At 37.0% G+C, this 18,812-nt stretch overlaps 1 protein-coding gene across 2 annotated transcripts; it reads right to left on the minus strand.

Annotated features, from left to right (window-relative positions):
- Positions 1–2,859: 2,859 nt before the first annotated feature.
- Positions 2,860–7,184, minus strand: LOC110912874 (PTI1-like tyrosine-protein kinase 3). 2 transcript variants are annotated; one of them, XM_022157702.2, is made up of 8 exons: positions 7,026–7,184; positions 5,851–5,984; positions 5,210–5,460; positions 4,385–4,511; positions 4,034–4,307; positions 3,820–3,952; positions 3,500–3,586; positions 2,860–3,333 (listed from the first exon to the last, which is right to left on the minus strand). In XM_022157702.2, the coding sequence occupies exons 2-8, from the start codon at positions 5,942–5,944 to the stop codon at positions 3,202–3,204; spliced, it is 1,098 nt and encodes a 365-aa protein (XP_022013394.1). In that variant the 5' UTR covers positions 5,945–5,984; positions 7,026–7,184; the 3' UTR covers positions 2,860–3,201. The 2 variants fall into 2 exon arrangements, with proteins under 2 accessions (XP_022013394.1, XP_022013395.1); XM_022157703.2 differs by lacking the exon at positions 7,026–7,184 and adding an exon at positions 6,696–6,801.
- Between the last annotated feature and the right edge of the window lie 11,628 nt (positions 7,185–18,812).

Genomic DNA, 18,812 nt, shown 5'->3' on the forward strand with positions numbered 1-18,812 from the left:
TGCTTCACCGGGCCAACATGTCTCTTGCTAAACCGGTTCCATCTCCCATGACCACCTCGTCTAATCTGTCTCTCAGTGACAGTCCTCCCCATGACAACCCAGTTCAATATCGCCAAATGGTTGGGGCACTACAGTATGTTACATTGTCTAGACTCGACCTTGCCTTTGCAGTCAACAAAGTCTGCCAATTCATGCAGGCTCCTACAACTAATCACTGGTCAGCGGTTAAACGAATATTACGGTATCTTCAGGGCACAATCAATCATGGTCTTCTCCTCCGTCATGATTCGGGTTCGTTACTTCATGCTTATACGGATGCTCAACTCACTGCCTTCTCTGACGCAGATTGGGCTGGTTGCCCGGATGACCGTCGATCCACCGGCGGATTTGCTATATATCTAGGCAGGAATCTTGTCTCTTGGGCTGCCCGTAAACAGAAAACTGTCTCTCGGTCATCTACAGAATCCGAATACAAAGCTCTTGCAGACACTGTTGCTGAACTGACTTGGCTTGAGACGCTTTTGAGAGAATTATGTTTTCCTGTTAAGATTGCTCCAACATTGTGGTGTGATAACTTGGGGGCTACCTACTTGTCGGCTAATCCGGTCTTCCATGCAAGAACGAAACATGTTGAAGTTGACTTTCATTTTGTTCGGGAAAAGGTGGCTCAACGAAAACTGCATGTCCAATTTATCTCCACACATGATCAGATCGCTGATGTGTTTACTAAGGCCTTACCGTCACAACGATTTCTTCTTTTGAGATCCATGCTACAGGTCGAACCTCGGCCTTAGCTTGCGGGGGAATATTAGACAAATATATATTTAGTTTATATTAGAGGGTTTATTATGTAAATGTGTACTCTATTTATATCTCTTGTATTCTCTTTGATTACACACAATATTCAATACAATACAATTACGTATTTACCAAGTTTAACTCAGGATTTATTTTATGAGGGGGTTGGAGGTTTAACCGAATTTTTAAAGGTGGCGGTCGCCAATATCGAAATCAAATGATTTATACTATCGCAAACAAATGATTTTTGTAATAAAAAAATCTAGTCAACAAATGACTACTAAAATGGATATAATATTCATTTTCCAATTCAATTCATCGACGAATTGTGTCGACAATTGTCATAGTCCTCATTTGTTGACTTTTGTGTAGTAGTAGGTTTGTTCAATCAAACAATGCCGTTCATAATTTTGGTATTTGCCAAAAGATGCCATACCAAGGTATAGATGACAAACTTATTGTAAGTTGTCGAGAAATGAATTGTCATTTAAACTAACAATTTCATTATTTTATGAATTCTAAAATAATGAAATTGTTAGTCAAAATGACAATTCATTTCTCGACAACTTACAATAAGTTTGTCATCTATACCTTGGTATGGCATCTTTTGGCAAATACCAAAATTACGAACGACATTGTTTGATTGAACAAACCTACTACTACACAAAAGTTAACAAATGAGGACTATGTTAGTAATCAAAAAATTACTACAACTATTTGCTAGTAACCAAAAAATAGTTGGATTTGAAATGAAACACCTAATTTCCTTTAAATAGAATTTAGCAATAAAGGGAGCGTTTGGTTCTTTTATAACATGTCAAAGGTGGCGGTCGCCAAGTGACAGATCCAGGATTTATTTTATGAGGGGTCGGAGGTTTAACCGAATTTTTATGGGGGGCGGTCAAGATTTTTGTCTTTTATAATATGTCAAAGGTGACGGTGGCCAAGTGACAGATCCAAGATTTATTTTATGAGGGGTCCGGGGTTTAACCGAATTTTTATGGGGGCCGATCAGGACTTTTGCTTGCAAATTACACTAAACTTTTTTAAGGGGTTCCGCTCCGCCCCCCACTTGTACATGTAGCCCCACCCTTGCGGTGGCCAAGGGTAGTTGTGGTTTCGGTGGTTATATTAGTGGTGGTGGTAGTGACAATGGCGGTCATGAGAGACGATTATAGCAATCTTGATTTTGAAAGTAAAACGTTAGGTAATGTGTGAGGAGACCGCCACTGAAAAATCATCAGGTTTGGTGGTGGTGGTGGTAACGATGGTAAGGAAGTGGGAGACTGTAATTTCTTTAGTTAAATTGTAAAAAGTGTGGCGGTGACGAATAGGGTGCTGGTTGTAACGATGGTGAGGAAGTGGAGATAGTAATTTCTTTAGTTATATTCTTTCACTCGAGTGTATATTAGTGAGCCAAACGCTCCTAAGAATCTCATCAAAGGTTTGGAATCTTTCCTCCTTTACCACCATCATCACACTTGTCGACACCATCACCATCGTTGCCACGCCAACTCCACAGCTACCAATGCAATTAAGCTTCTTTAACAAATTTTACAAACCAAACACGTTCTTCTTTTAACTAAATGCATCACATGTTACCCCGATAAAGTTTTAACTTTTAAGTCATCAAACTCTATTATTTTGATAATTCCATTTTTAACGTTATTTTACTAATTTCGTTAAAATAATATTAAAAGAGGGGGATGATTAATCATGCATCATGTGGTGGTGTTGATAGCCGAAAGACAAGGGAGTACATGCAGTAACTGGCATTTGTCTTAATTGCCGAGTATTATGTGCCTTGTGTCCAAAGTTTGATGCAAAATTACTATTGAGTCAGGGGTCTCTATTCCTAACGGGTAGAGGTAAGGCTGTCTACATCTTACCCTACTCAGACCCTACCTTAGCTTTGCTATTGGTGGGATTTACTGAGTATGATGATGATGATTCAAACTAGACATTATTTCATTAGTATATCATCTTGTTTAGAGAATCTATAAAACTTGAAAATCTAGAACACAATTTGTGCCTTATGAAGAAACCTGAGGGTAGCATGAATACACAAATTATTTCATAAAAATGAACAAAACCATTACAAATATCAAGATCTTGAAAAGAAGCAGAAAACCTCATGCAATATAACAACAAATCACCACAACCAAATTCCACCATATCCACATTCTTAAAAACCGAACAAACAAAACAGACAGCTGCAAAAAAGTATTTCTCAAATGCAAGAATCAAATGGATAAAACACTATGTGTGTGTGGACGTACGCAAGCGTTGTATAGAGGTGGCTGGAGGCAGAATCTACATATGAACACAACCATGCTGTTTGCTGGTGGAAGTACAGAATTTCACGTGACAATTACCCGATCACCAAGACCAATTTATTGCCGCCTACTCCTCTTCCGGTGGTGGTGGTGGCGGTGCAGAAGTCTTCAGAAGTGGTTGAAGGGCCTTCACCACAATGCTCATGTTAGGCCTAAACTCGGACTCGTACTGCACACATAATGCCGCCACAGCTGCCAACTGCATACCAAAACAAAGTTGTTAGACATATCATATAATTTTTAGAAAATTTACAGTTGTCGCAGAAAATGAGAGATGGAGGGAGAAAAATAGATATTGAACACACACACACACATATATATATATATATTTATATATATAAAGAGAAAGAGAGAGAGAGAGAGACCTTTGCAACCGCTTTTGGAGGATACTCTCCCTTGAGCTTTGGATCTACACATTGTTTAACCTTGTCTTCACTTAGCCTTGGAGTAGCCTACGTAAGGAAATGCAACATAGATCACAAATCGCGAGGTTCAGTTTGTGTAAGCCATTTATGAGGAGAGATGGGTGTTTGGCATTGCGGTTCGAAAGTATTGTTACATACATATTCAAGTCGCAGATAACCATTTTCTAGTGTTTGGGCATAGACGCATAGTAAAACTGATCGAGATCAATTTAAGAAATTTCCAAACACTCGATGATGAAATAAAGCTAGTCAAATCTTACCCAAGTGACGAGACTTTGTTGTCCACGTGGCATTGTGTGATCAACAGGCTTCCTGCCGGTTAAAAGCTCAAGAAGAACAACGCCAAAGCTATAAACATCACTCTTCTGTGTTAACTGTCCCGTCATTGCATATCTACACATGCGCCCCATTCAAAAGATTTAAATACCATACGCTAAAAATAACAAAAAAAGAAAGAAGATTTAGAGGTGTTACTCTGGTGCATGATAGCCAAAGGTGCCAAGAACACGAGTAGAATGCAAACGAGCAGCCATGTCCGGTGACTGATTCGAAAGATTAAAATCTGCGATCTTGGCTTTTAAGTCTTCAAACAATAGCACATTGCTAGACCTTATATCTCTATGTATTATAGACGGTTGAACCTTCTCATGCAAGTATTCCAACCCCCTTGCTGCATCAACAGCAATCTTCACCCGTTGCGTCCAATCGAGCACGGGCCCCGGTTGTGCTCCTTGCACACCTTTCCTACCTGCATACGTGCACATATACTTTCATAATGTTTTCCGTATTTGACACGTTTTTTTAGAAACAAGAGTTGTTATGTACCATGCAAAATGTCATGTAGAGATCCCATGGTTGCAAATTCATAAGCTAGAACACGAACGTCTCCTTCAACATAGTAACCAAGCAACTCGATAAGGTTTTCGTGCTTCAGATTCGAGAACATGGAGACCTTGGTTGAAATAAAAATAGCAAGGTTAATTTAATTTAATTAATGTAATAAAAAATTCTGTCAAAATTATTCTTGGAGTCTTTCGAGAGGTAATTGCATAAAACGTAACCGACTTTGTCAAAATGATGTGGCAGCACCAGCTAATAGGTCAGTAATTTTGACCCTGTTGACTTTTTTCTAGCGTGGAACTGACCTGGTGCTGATGTGGCATATTGAATCCAGTTAACTTGACGAACTACTCTAATAATATATATAGGGGAGGGTTATCTTGAGAACGCTAAATATCGCGAGAACCGTGAAAACGAAAGAAAAAACCAATCAAAACCATTTTTTTAAATACGAACCTCAATGTAATTCGTTTCTCCTCTCAAAATCACTCTTATTGAAATTTTTACACGTGAGTAGATTTTCAATATTTACGAACACATGTAAATTTAAACGTGTAAACTAAATGCGTTACAAAGTGCAAACAACAGGGATCATCCGTGTACTTTTGGAAAGCTAGGGACCAAATCCAAAATTTTGGTAAACCACAGGGACCATCCGTGTACTTTACTCTTTTTTTTTTGAAACTATGAGCATTTCTATGAGTTCAAGCGAAGTATGTTACCCAAATTAGAAATTGGACCAAAGTTGGTTACCTTTTTAAGCAATTTTCCGTTCTTATAATATGTATTTTTATAGTGTTGTTAGCATACCTGAGTCAAGAACTCGTCATTTGATTCAACCTCAGTAGAAACATCAAGTTTTTTCACAGCTACGCTTTTTCCATTATTTAAGGTTGCAAAATAGACTCTTCCGTATGAACCTTCACCGATTAGCGCCGTTGATCCGAAATCATCGGTTTTCTCTTTCAGTTCTTCCAATGAAAGTGCCGGCACTTGTATTGGCGGCACCGCCTTTGGCGCTCCAGCTTTGATAGGCGGTCCTTTCAGATCCTGTTGGTGCCCTATATTACATGAACATAGAAAGTGTTACAAAAATCATAATCACAATCCGCATGAATTATTTTAGTTATCATCTTTATTAGAAGAAGAGTAAAATGCCATTTTCGTCCCTGAGGTTTGGCCACTTTTGCGACTTTCATCCAAAGGTTTGTTTTTCTGCATCTGGGTCTTCGAGGTTTCAAAATCTTGTCATTTTCGTTTTCAAAATCTTATCATTTTCGTCCCAGAGGGACGAAAGTTGCAATAAATTGCCAAAACCTTGAGGACCCAGATGCAGAAAAACAAACCTTTGGATGAAAGTCATAAAAGTGGCCAAACCTCAGGGACAAAAATGGCATTTAACTCTAAGAAAACTAATAAAACAAATAAAAAATGTAGTTATAAGGACGTACCATCTAAGTAATCCGTGGAATCCTTTATGGGTTCATTCTCGTTTGACGGGTTAGACTCTTGGACTTCACAAGTACAACAACACCACCTAAGCATCTTATTATTTCAAAAGGTAAACCGTTTTAGGCACATGCGCCTGCAAAACCACAACAAAAAGTGCAAAGATCATAAACATGCCGATGTGGCACACGTCAAATTAACAATCCAAGATGCCGTTTTAGAACTGTTTAAGAAGTATCCTGAAAGTTGCTTGTCTGTAAAATCGTTCTACAGGTGTTTGGCATTGAGTTTTAAAAGCCGTATGGAATAATCAGAATCCGCTAATTAGTTGAAACAGAATGGGTTGCACAAGATAGTGTTTGGATGTGATTGAACTGTTTGAAGTTGTGATCATCAATTAACAAGTTGCTTTAAGGATTTACAAATAGACCCCTAATTATTCGGTTGTACATAAAGCAATGCCCTAAGCGCTCGCCTCACACCTTGGCACGCCTCGCGCCTTTTAAAACCAAGATAACATAATTACTTAACCTCTAAATAATCAGATTAAAAGAAAAAGGCTCCTGTCTAACATCTCTTGACCACTTAATTCTGCTAACACATGCTGTCATCTATGATCTATAGTTCTATACACAAACAATGTGATCCACATGACTACCATTACAAAAATCTAAAATTGGATCTTAACTCTTAACCCTTAAGTTCTTAACTTTCTTCTACAATGTGATATTCCACAAAATCAGATTAAAACACATAAATCAAAGAATCCCAGATGGAAAAACAATCAAACAAGAAAACCCAAAAGGCAGATCAACAAAAAGATTCAATCTTGACGATTAGATCATACAAAAAAGGGCTTCTTTTGATCAAGAAGAATGAAATAACTAACAATCAGAGAAAAAGATTGAGGGCATGTTTGGGTAAGCTTTTGGAAACAACTTATTGACTTATTGGCTTTTTGAAAAGTCATAAGCTCTAAAATGATGTTTGGCAAAGAGGGTGTATGTGAGGGGGAAAAGCCAATAAGTCAATAAGTCACAAAATCCTGACTTTTCCAAAAAGCCAATAAGTCAATAAGTTATTTCAATAAGCTTACCCAAACATGCCCTGAATCTTTAAGCTGCCATCAACAAACCCAGATTGGGAAATTTAAAAAGATCACAAATTGGATGATTACCTGGGCTTTTTCACACTTTAAATTGTGTAATTGGTTTTCTTGATTTAGGGCTTTGTGTTGGTAATGTTTTGCAGGTTGTAACACAGGTAAGCAGCAGCAAAAATGTGTGAGAGAGAGAGAGAGAGAGTTGAAAGTTCGTGTGTTGTCTGTTGTGGTAGTCAGTTTGATTATTATTATTATTAGCACTTATAAAACCAATGATTTGGTGGTGGAGTGGTACGGGAGAGACAGTATTCTAAGGACACGAGTTCAATTCCTGCTTTCCTTATTATTTTATGCGGCACCTGGTGATGATGGGAGATTACGACTAGACGAATAGGCGGAGATCGCTGGTTCGATCCATGAACTGAGCGGGTTTTACCTCACCGCACTGTCGTGTCTTTGGGCGAGTGTTCACGGGCTTTAGCCCTAGGTGAGGGTTTTTCCCGATTCGGAGGCAGGTGTATCCTGATGTGGTGAATTTGCCAGTAGCTCATTTGCAGGATTCCGTTAAAAAAAGTTTATTAACACTTATTAGTGTTATGCTGTCTGTCTTGTCTTGAAATGAAAAGGGAAAACAGGCTAAAAGAAAGAGGGGCAAGGGGCGGTGAATGATGATGGTGTGGGTCTTCACCATTTCTTTGTCGTCAAACAACGTTTTTCTTTTGTGTTCTTTGTGAGCTTTTAAATCATTCACACGGTTTAAAACTTTTAAACGTGTCTAAGAAGTAAAGACTATGTATAAATATAGAAATATAATTATTCCTCAAGTGAATTGTTACGCAAACGTTTTTTTTTAATGGTAAACTTCATGTATAAGGTTACCATACTCTCTTAAAATTGGAGAACCTCATATTGCCCCACTCTGGCTAGACTATGTTGTCTTAACATGGCCCATTCAAAGTTTGGTTTTTTTGGGCGTTCCATCGGGAAACCATACCGTCGGCTGCCACTTGACAGTCGTTGTGTCACCACAAGAGCAGAACTCTCTGGCGTAACACACGGTGGGACGAAAACCCGGTTGGGCTCGGGAATCGAACTGACAACCTCACACAAGGCCTAGTCTAAATCCTTCATTGCCTATATCCACTCCAATAACACAAGTGGGAATTAAACTTGAGTCTCTATTAGAAAACCCAAACAAGGGCGGACCCATGTTGAACGGGTCGGGATCCACAAACCATAGACATGGAAAATGTCACATCAGCGCCACATCAGATTTCAATAGGGACGAGCGTGGTATTGGTACTTTACTGAACTGATACTGAAAATCGCTAAAATTGGGAACCAGTACCGAAAATGTTTGGTACGGTACCGGTATTTGAAGGTAAAAATTTGGTATTTTATCAGTACCGAACCGAACCGAAAATACCGTACTGAAAACGCAAACAAGTGGGTACCAAAAAAATTCGATAAGGAAATATGGTACCGAACTGCCCATCCCTAGATTTCACCAAGTTTCCATTGATATGCATATTTCGGGGGTGTGATTCCACTCTCCATTGCGATTTCCGCTGCCACGTTATTTTCATTTTTTTTAATACAAATAACAATTTCATATTTTAACTTGTAAATAAAAAATCTCTTTTGATATTACTCGGCTTTGATCACTTACACAGATGCTTATATATCAAAGATGTTTAAAGATGCTGCAAATGTATCAATATTAGGCCTCACTATAAGTTGTTTTGTTTGATGAAGTCTAAGTACATACCAATACTAATTGTATAGTTATAAATTTTAACATATCTAAATATCTTTATGTTTCTAATAACAATTTATATTATGGAAACCCGATGAAGAAGTTCTACAGATGATTAGTTTAGATTGTCAGTATGTATTTGTATGATATGGACTTCAACCAAGGTCGTGTTTGTGTGCTCGTTCGTGTAATCATTTTCAATTTGTTTCCTTCATGTGGTGCTACAGGCTCTTTTAGTATTAAACGATTTAATGGGTAATCAAAAGGTGGGCAGAAGTTGCAGGACACATGCACATAGAGGTTGGATTCTCTACAAGAGAGAAACTTCGTAAGCATACGTGATTAGGAGAGGAGGACAAATGTCATTGGCTTGAAGGGTAATTTAGTCATTTTTCACTTGAACAAACTTCTCCCTTTGATTTTCAAACGGCTATAACTTTTTCATACATTAATATTTTAACAAAATTACACTGTATCAATGAGCAATTCATTATCTTTAATTCGAACGGCTTATTGCTATAGTTTTCTTAAAAAATACAGGATTTTGAATACACATTAGTCCATTATGTGATTACATGAGTTCGAATACCCAACACATTACTATGTGATTCTGAATATATATTACGTGATTACACATGTAACATAAACCATTACGTGATTACATATTCAATATAAACTCATTACTTGATTACACGTTCAATATAATTTGTTATAATTGATGCAATTACAATTATTCTTATTACGTGATTATACATTCAATAATAAGAACTTGATTGTTTATGCTTTATTAAGTGATTAAATTTCTAATATATGGTATTATGTGGTATTATATGTTGATTTGGCTAATGTTTTGTATATAATTTTTCCTTAATACATGATTAGGCCTGAAATATTAGGCATTCCATATGAAATATCATCTATTACATGTTTTTTGTTTTTACGTAATCACTCAGTGTGGTTTCACATAAAATACTATAACGAAATCAAGTAATCACGAAATGGATATTCAAAATTACGTGGTCACGTAATAATACGTAGTCAACTATTGGTACGTAATTACATAATCACTTACTATGGTTTCACATACTATAATGAAATCACGTAATCACGTAATGGGTATTCAAAATCACGTAGTCATGGGTATTCAAAATCATGTAATATTTTTATGAAAATTGTAGCAATAGCCTGCTCGAATTAAAGAAATGAAATGCTCGTTGATACGGTGTAATTATTTTAAAAAATTTTAACATATGAAAAAAGTTATAGCCGTTTGAAAATCAAGAGAGGAAGGAGTTTAAGTGAGAAATGATAAAAATACCCTTATGCTATTTGTTTTTTCAATTGTTTGAATATGAGATTTACAAAAATGTCATTGCCTAGCTTTAGAGATCAATGGCTTCACTTGTCGCCTACCTTTCGTATCAATTATTTTTCTTGTACAAAATCCAGAATCCATGCATATATTATACAAATTATATATTTGTACATGTGTACAAATATATATTAAAGTGTTTGGTCAAATTGACCCATTCTATTTTTACATCCTATTTATTGATGTAATTTTGTATTTGTGAAATTTTATAATTTTGTTTGATATGTATTTGTATTTATAAGTTTATATGAATATTACTATAGGATTAGGTTCAAGAGTGAATACTAGTGTATCTTGTAAACTAAGTGAACTAATCCTGGTCATACACGTATGTAAATCAATGGTCAGGATTTGATGATGAAATACACTAGTGTATTTTACAATTTGATGACGAAATCCTAGCCATACATGTGTGTAAACCAATGGCCATGATTTATTCACTCAGTTCACGAATACACCGGTGTTCACTCTAGAACACTCTATGACTATATTTGGTTTTTTTCCGCATTTTATCAGCAGAAAAAAATATGGATTTTTTTTTTAAAATTAAAATACTTTATTAGGAAATGTGTGGCAAACTAAGAAAAAAAAGGACCTTTTTTCGAAAATGTGAAGCAAGTAAACAAAACAAATATTTCCTAAATACAACAAAACCAATGGTCGGCGGGAATAGTGTCTCCCATTGATTGGAGGAAAGGGGCGGCAAGGGGAATAGTGCCAGGCACCTGCCTGACACTTTCTTATTGGCCCAGTTAATTTATGATTTTATCTCCGCTTTAAAATTACGATTTTGCCGTCGGTTCAAAATTACGTTTTTTGCCCCAGTTAAAAATATATTTACCCTTTTGCCCACAGCTCAAAATTACGATTTTGCCCTAGGTAAAAAAAATACGATTTGACCCTCAGCCAAAATTACGGTTTTTCCCCTAGCTAAAAATTACGATTTTACACCAGGTTTATTATTTTACACCCACTTTAAAATTACGTTTTTCGCCTCCAGTTTAAAATTAAGTTTTTGCCCCCACTTAAAAATAAACATATGCTTTTACCCCCCGCTCAAAATTACAATTTTACCCTCATTTCAAAAATACGTCTTCTCCCCCAGTTCAAAATAAAAATATGGTTTTCCCCTGGTTCAAAATTACGATTTTACTATCGGTTCAAAATTATGATTTTACCCCCAATTCAAAATAAAATATAGTACTATTTTTTTAATTGGTTGAGAATTATTTAGCCATCGCCCCGCAACGCGGGCAGGGCATCAACCAGTTGATAACTAAAAATGACTTTTCGTGGAAAATGTGTCACAAAGTAAGAAAATACAAATAAATAAAAACTACATTTGGTCGCAAATATGCCATAGAATAAGAAAAACCTAAATATCAAAAGTTTTTTTTTTTTTTTTTCCAAAAAAAACAATAAAAAACAATCATAATATAGTTAACTCTAACAATAATAATTACTAGAAAATGTGTAGGAAATGCGTATTAATTTTCCGAAGCTTATAGTTTTTACTAGTGGCGGAGTTTGAGATTTCTGACAAAAGGGGCGATAACGTAAATGCCCAAAAATTTTTATAAAAATCGGGGGGTCGAAAACGTATATACCCAAAAAATTCTATACGAAAACTATATACTCTCCACTACTGAGCGAAAAATTCGGGGGGTCGGTCGGCCCCTCCCGCCATATCTGACTGATGTGCACAAAATGCAACATATAAATTACATCAACTGTGGCATAAAATCAACCCTTTTTTAGTACTAATGTTGGAAAAAGTGTGCTTTTGTCTTCCTATTGTATTTTCAGGATTAAATGAGCTCAAATAAACAAAAGAAGCAAAAAGACAGCTAAATCTAACATAAATACAAGAAAAGGAACAAACGTGGCATGCTCGGCCTCCCCGACAGCATCTTCCCAAGCAAAATAAGAGAACAGAAGGATGAAAACGCCCCGTGCTCAGTGAGCACGGGGGCGTGCCCAAGTGTCAGCAGAAAAGACAAAGCTGTAGAAGCTTCTATCGCCCACCACGGGGTCGTGCTCAGCGGGCACGGGGCCGTGGTCAACTCTAAGATTCGCAGGATCTAGGGAAATCTTGATAGTACAGATACGCTTCTGCACATGGGGTCGTGCCCAGCGGACACGGGGGCGTGGTCAACTAATGCAGACAAACTGCATTTAATGAATAAAGAGAAGAGGATGGACACGGGGCCGTGCCCGAGCTTCTGTTCAGCCTATAAATAGGAGTGCTTGGATCACTTGCAATTCATCCCTTGGCACACCACCTCTCTCACACTTCACCCACCACCCACCACCCACCACCATCACAACACCATCATCCACCACCATCATCCATTGTCCATCATAGAGTGTGTGAGTCGTCTCGGGATCCAAGATTGATCGTAAGAGTTCTTGACAATCAAAGGTCATGTTTGCCTAAGTCTCTTACATCACTTGGTGAAGACAAGTGTTTAGTGTAATACTTTTTATTTTTAATCTTTTTGCACTTTTGATTTGGTTATGTATTAATGACTTTAATAACTAGTTTCTTATGTTGAAGGTGATTATTCGTTATCGTTTGTCCGTGGTGTCTTGGCATTATTTTACTGTCTATATAAAATAAAAGATTTTCACCATTCATATCTTCACGGTCTATATAGAGATATGTTGGCTACCTGGTCGGGGGTTAAGGGAATGGTTTGGTAAGAGTCTTGCCATTGTTCAGTGTATAGATCCTGCAAAGGACCTGGGTCAAATTTAATAGGCCCTCCTTCAATACCCACCGATATTGGATGGTGTAACGCCCGACTCTTTTGTACTTTCCATTTATAGAAGGTTTTGTTCGTATTTCTATTTTTGGAAACTTTGTATTCTTGTAATCGTTCCCTTCTTTGTAATCATTGTCAAACCGAGACTTGGATCATTAATGAAGCTTATATTTTGTTACATCTATGTTAAACGCATTCTATGTATACTCGTATGTTCGATTTGGTGAATCAATATATGTTTAATCGTGATTCTTGGAAACTATGTGCGAAACTTGTAATTAATCTAAACTCATGCATGGAACGTATTTTGAACGTGAACGACACTTGATTTGATACTTACACGCGTAATTATACTTAGCTTATACTCCTCGTACTTGGGTTTACCTTAAAATATGCGTTTGTGGCAAGAATGGTCCTTAAAACACCTAAAAACATCAACTACACAACTATAGGGGCCAAATTGTAATAAACAAAACTTAAATCCGGAACCACAAAGGGCTCGCGGCCCGCGTAAACTTGCCCCATCTCCTTACGCGGCCCACATGGGCTTCAGATTCGCAGAAAACACATTCAGCTGCGTTTTGACGCGATTTTGCACGAAATCCTAAGTTCTAACACTCCCCAATCACCTCTAATCCACCTCTAAACACCTCCAATCATGCTCAAACTCTTCCACTATAAATATACACCTTCTCCAAGCATTTCTACACTTTCAACACTCACAAATCACTCCAAATTCACTCTCAATTCAGCTGTAAATCTGCATTTTCGGACAGATTCATACTCTTGCACAAAAGTGAGTATAACTTGCTCATTTCTTAACGAAATCACTCGATTCTTCTTCCTACTTGCTTGGATAATCATGGGGTTTGATTCCTTGACTTCTCCTTGGAGAAATCAGACCTGGAATTGCTCCGAAATTGTCCACAAACTTTCTGTTTTGTTTCAAGTTCTTCAAAAGTTTGTTTAAACTCATCCAACTTGTGTCTAACACATCTCAAGCCTATGTCCTAATGCTTACAACCTCTCTTATGGTTGGTTAAGCTTAAAAACAAGGTTGAGACACTATAAATCAGAGGTTAAAACCTCAAATGCTTTCTGTTTTATTAGGGTATTTCACCCACAAGTCATGTTCAAGCTTGGTTCTTGATGAGAAGTGATTATGGAACAACTTGGGTTGTTCTAACATAAAATCCTCACATGATTTGATGATTTCTCTTTAGTTAGGTTGTTTGTATTATTGTACTAATCCTAGTTCGTGACCCTCCTTGGTTGTCTTTACATCAAGTGAAGTGGTGAACATTCAAGGGGTCCCTAAATGGAAGCATGTTCTTCCTACCCCATACATGACATTCATGAATGACTCGAGGTGCCTAAACGAAGATCTTAATCTTCTACCTCCTACTTGAAATATTGAACTTAATAATATGTAATACTAAAATATATATACACACATTCGAACCTTCAATAATAAACTTGTGTTTATATGTTAAGGTAGTAGAATGACATCTAAGACTTAACACTCCAAGTATGATTCTAATGGGCTTACTACCCATGAAATACAATATAACCCTAGTGGTTACGTAGTGTCATACAAGGGTGTAAGTTAAAGATGATTATTTTGATATCGTACTTTATGTTATATTAAACTCCAAATTTATAATCTTCCGTTATACGCCAAACTCACACACCTACGTTTCCTCGTGTAGAAGGACAAGGTGCTCCAAACTAATTCATCCACCAAACTTGCTCTCGGAACTTCAAGTCAAGACTTGTAAACCGTGAGTATACTCGAACCCATTTTTACTTTTAAACACTTTGGGCGCAACATGTATTCTATATTAAACGCACGTGACACTTGAAACTTATTTGAAACATGCTCTATCCTTTTAAACATAAAACACGAAATTTGTGATACTTGAGACTATTTTGTGCTATGTGAACGTTTAATCTTTGTGTGTAGTTCTGCCTTAACAATGGTAGCGCTATAGGGGTAATGCACCTCCCCGTTAGTCTTTGGGGTATTGTTAGGAGGAGACATATTAACCTCCCGTGAAACTTTGGGTTAGGTACTTTAACGCATTGGAAACTTGGGCTATCACCTGGACTGCGTAAACTAGCATGGTTGAAACTATTTTAATATGTTCATGTTGGATATGAGTTTTTATTCTATTATGCTATGTAAACAAACTTGTATACTCGCTCTTTGCTTTTGCATTGAAACTCTATTTTAATACATGTTGCAGGTTGATTATTGAAGTATGGATGATTGATGAAACAAGTTTAGGGTGGACTAGATACACACCTAAATTTATCTATCTTTTGTTGTTATGATTTTTGTTGAAACAATGTTGTTATCTCCTTTTGAATTTGTATGACATTTAGTATTGCAATGAAATTTGAATTTAATTAAATATTGTCACATAGTGTTATGACGTCTCTAGCAATCTATACACACTTCGTCTCATCCCGATGTTTCCGCCATCGGTTGGGGTGTGACAGATGGTGGGGGTCCAAACTCTTTGATCCCCTCATAAGTTAAACTACTATTAAAACTTTAACCCGGCTACTTAGGACTGTATCCCTGCTGACTCAGACTACTTAGCCGAGGGTAACGTCACCTTCAAAAGAGGGGCCTACCACATTATGCATTAATAACTTAATTAATTATCTTTCAATAATCCGACCCTTTAGGATTGTATCCTTGCTCACTCAAACTACTGGGTTGAGGGTAACGTCACCTTCAAAAGAGGGGCCTACTACAATAACTAAGATAATCTCTTAAACAGTGCAAAAGTGCGGAAATAATGAAAGGTTACACTACACACGAGTCGGATCCAAGTGATTCATCTTGTCTATCTGTTTTTACTTTTATTTTATTTTTCTGCATTTTAGTTAGTTTTATTTTTCTAGTTTAAAAACCCTTTTTTTCTAATTTTTGATTTGATTAGACGTTGAGGATAAACCGGTACTAAAAGCTCTTGTGTCCTTGGACGACCTCGGTATCTTACCAAAACAATACTACGTCCACGATGGGTGCACTTGCCCATATGTGTGTTTAGTGTTAGTAAATATCGTGTTTTATAAATTTAAAACTTGGCTAAAAAGTGTAAAAGGGCTTAAAATATACACCTAAAATATATAGCACCACGCACACATCAAGTTTTTGGCGCCGTTGCCGGGGACACAAGGATTTTAAGAAAGTTAGGAATCAACGGCCTAATCGTTTTTCTAAATTTTCTGTTTTTTAGGATTTTTCTTAATTTTTCAGCTACTGCAGAACTTAGCACGGGTCGTGCCTGCTGAACACGCCCCGTGCCCAATCTTTGGAACTGGCAATCCTATTTTAAGTCAGACAGTAAGCTGAACACGGGGCCGTGCCCACTCAACACGCCCCGTGCCCAAGATTCAGTTACTGAAAACAGAACCGTAAGATCCCGACGGTTGGTAATTTCTGACACAAACATGAGTGATACTGATACTTTTTACTTTCGGCACTCTTATGGTACGTGGTGTCAAATATGTGGTGGCTCTCATAAAGAATTAGCATGCTATTTTCTAAACGATAAGCCCCATTAGATAGACTCATTGTTTTCCTGTAGCCTTAAGAGGGGCGAAAGTAAAAATAATCCCTATCTCTCCCTCGAATGCGCTCAACCGGACCTTCTAGGAGAAATGCTTCTTGATGAACTATTTCAATTAGAAGATCTAATTCTTAATTGGTTAAAAGAACTTAAGATGGATTTCATTGATTCATCTCAAGACGATACTGATGCGTGTGTAGTGTAATATATTTTTTATGTATATTTTAAGCCCTTTTTACACTTTTAGCCAAGTTTTAAATTTATAAAACACGATATTTACTAACACTAAACACACATATGGGCAAGTGCACCCATAGTGGACGTAATATAGTGTTGGTAAGATACCGAGGTCGTCCAAGGACACAAGAGCTTTTAGTACCGGTTTATCCTCAACGTCTAATCAAATCAAAATGTTAGAAAAGATTTTTTTTTTAAAACTAGGAGAAATAAAAACTAACTAAATGCTGAAAAATAAAATAAAAATAAAAACAGATAGACAAGACGAATCACTTGGACCCGACTCGTGTATTAGTATAACCTTTGATTATTTTCGCACTTTTGCACTTGTTTAAGAGATTATCTTAGTTATTGTAGTAGGCCCCTCTTTTGAAGGCGACGTTACCCTCAACCCAGTAGTTTGAGTCAGCAAGGATACAATCCTAAAGGGTTGGATTATTGGAAGATAATGAATTAAGTTATTAATGCAAATTATGGTAGGCCCCGCTTTTGGCGGTGACGTTACCCTCGACTAAGTAGTCTGAGTCAGCAGGGATGCAGTCCTAAATAGCCGGGTTATAGTATTAATAGTAGTTAACTTATGAGGGGGTCAAAGAGTTTGGATCCCCGCCATCCAATACCTATGGGCATTGAAGGAGATCCTACTAAAATTGACCCAGGTCCCTTGCAGGACCTCTAAACGCTGAACAAGGGCAAGACACTTACCAAATCGTTCCCTTAACCCCCGACCAGGTAGCCAACATACCTCCATATAAACCGTGGAGATATGAATGGTGAAAATCTTTTATTTTATATAGACAGTAAAATAATGCCAAGACACCACGGACAAACGATAAGGAAAGATCACCTACAACATAAGCAACTAGTTATTAAAGTCATTAATACAAAACCAAATAAAAAGTGCAAATGATTGAAAATAAAAAGTATTATACTAAACACTTGTCTTCACCAAGTGATGTAAGAGACTTAGGCAAACATGGCCTTGATTGTCAAGAACTCTTACGATCAATCTTGAATCCCGAGACGAATCACACACTCTATGATGGACAATGGATGATGGTGGTGGATGATGGTGTTATGGTGGTGGTGGGTGGTGGATGAAGTGTGAGATAGGTGGTGTGCCAAGGGATGAGTTGCAATGAAACCAAGTGTCACACCCCGACCAATGGCGGAAACATCGAGATGAGACGAAGTGTGAAGATTGCTCGAGACATCATAACACTATTTGTGACGATAATTAAATAATTCCCATTTCATTTCATAACTTTCAATTGTCAACATTACATAAACTCAAGTAACAACAACTTCAAAGGAAATACATGATAACATAAGCAAAATTGATACGACATATTAAACCTAAACGTCTATATGTGTATCTAGGCATCAACGCTACTTCTTTTCATAGCATCGTCACCATCAACCTGTACCATGTTTAAAATACAATTCAATGCAAAAGCAAAGGCGAGTATACAAGTTTGGTACGTACATAACAAAAGATAAGTTTTAAACAATTCCTCATAGCAAGCATGTGATTCAAGATAAACATTTAAATATGGCATGTGTCTAACATATCAACCCAAAAGAGACGCAACATGCTCATGACATAACCTCAAGTCTACGGGCGGGTCGTCAATCCTATAGCGCTACATATGTCACGGTTAGGCTCGTACGAAGTTAATGATAAGTTCAACACATAAGAATCACCCAAGTTTAAAGTATCAAGCCATCACGTATACAAGCATGTTATAGGAATGTTCATGTGTTTAAGCAAAATGTTCATGTGTAAGTTTTTGATAAGTAAACATGTTACACCCCAAAAGTGGTAAAAGTAAAAAGGGGGAAATACGAGTATACTCACATAATTGCTAAGTCTTCCGATTATCCAAGTTGACGAGGGTATGAAATTAGAAGGATAGAACAACGAGGTCACCCTAGATGGGCAACGAAGGTGTATGAGTAAACGGAAATATGACGGCGGACATGAAGGGGAATATAGAGTATAACTCGCAGATATATATGCATATAAACATATACCTATACATATACTTTATATAGTTTATGCAAAGGTTATAAATTAAGTTTACCGGAAATATTGGAGAATTATTGGCAAAATAAAAATACATTTACAATTATTTTATAAAATACTTG

Source organism: Helianthus annuus, chromosome 14 (assembly GCF_002127325.2).
Source record: "Helianthus annuus cultivar XRQ/B chromosome 14, HanXRQr2.0-SUNRISE, whole genome shotgun sequence".
In the NCBI taxonomy this organism is placed as follows: Eukaryota; Viridiplantae; Streptophyta; class Magnoliopsida; order Asterales; family Asteraceae; genus Helianthus; species Helianthus annuus.

What these genes read in the sequence shown, in the direction of transcription:
- LOC110912874 (XM_022157702.2), bottom strand. Translation starts at nt 5,944, where the DNA reads ATGCTTAGGTGGTGTTGTTGTACTTGTGAAGTCCAAGAGTCTAACCCG. An exon ending in TCTACATGACATTTTGCATG is followed by an intron (nt 4,308 to 4,384) that starts GTACATAACAAC and finishes GCACGTATGCAG; the next exon opens with GTAGGAAAGGTGTGCAAGGA. An exon ending in CTCCAAAAGCGGTTGCAAAG is followed by an intron (nt 3,334 to 3,499) that starts GTCTCTCTCTCT and finishes TTTGGTATGCAG; the next exon opens with TTGGCAGCTGTGGCGGCATT.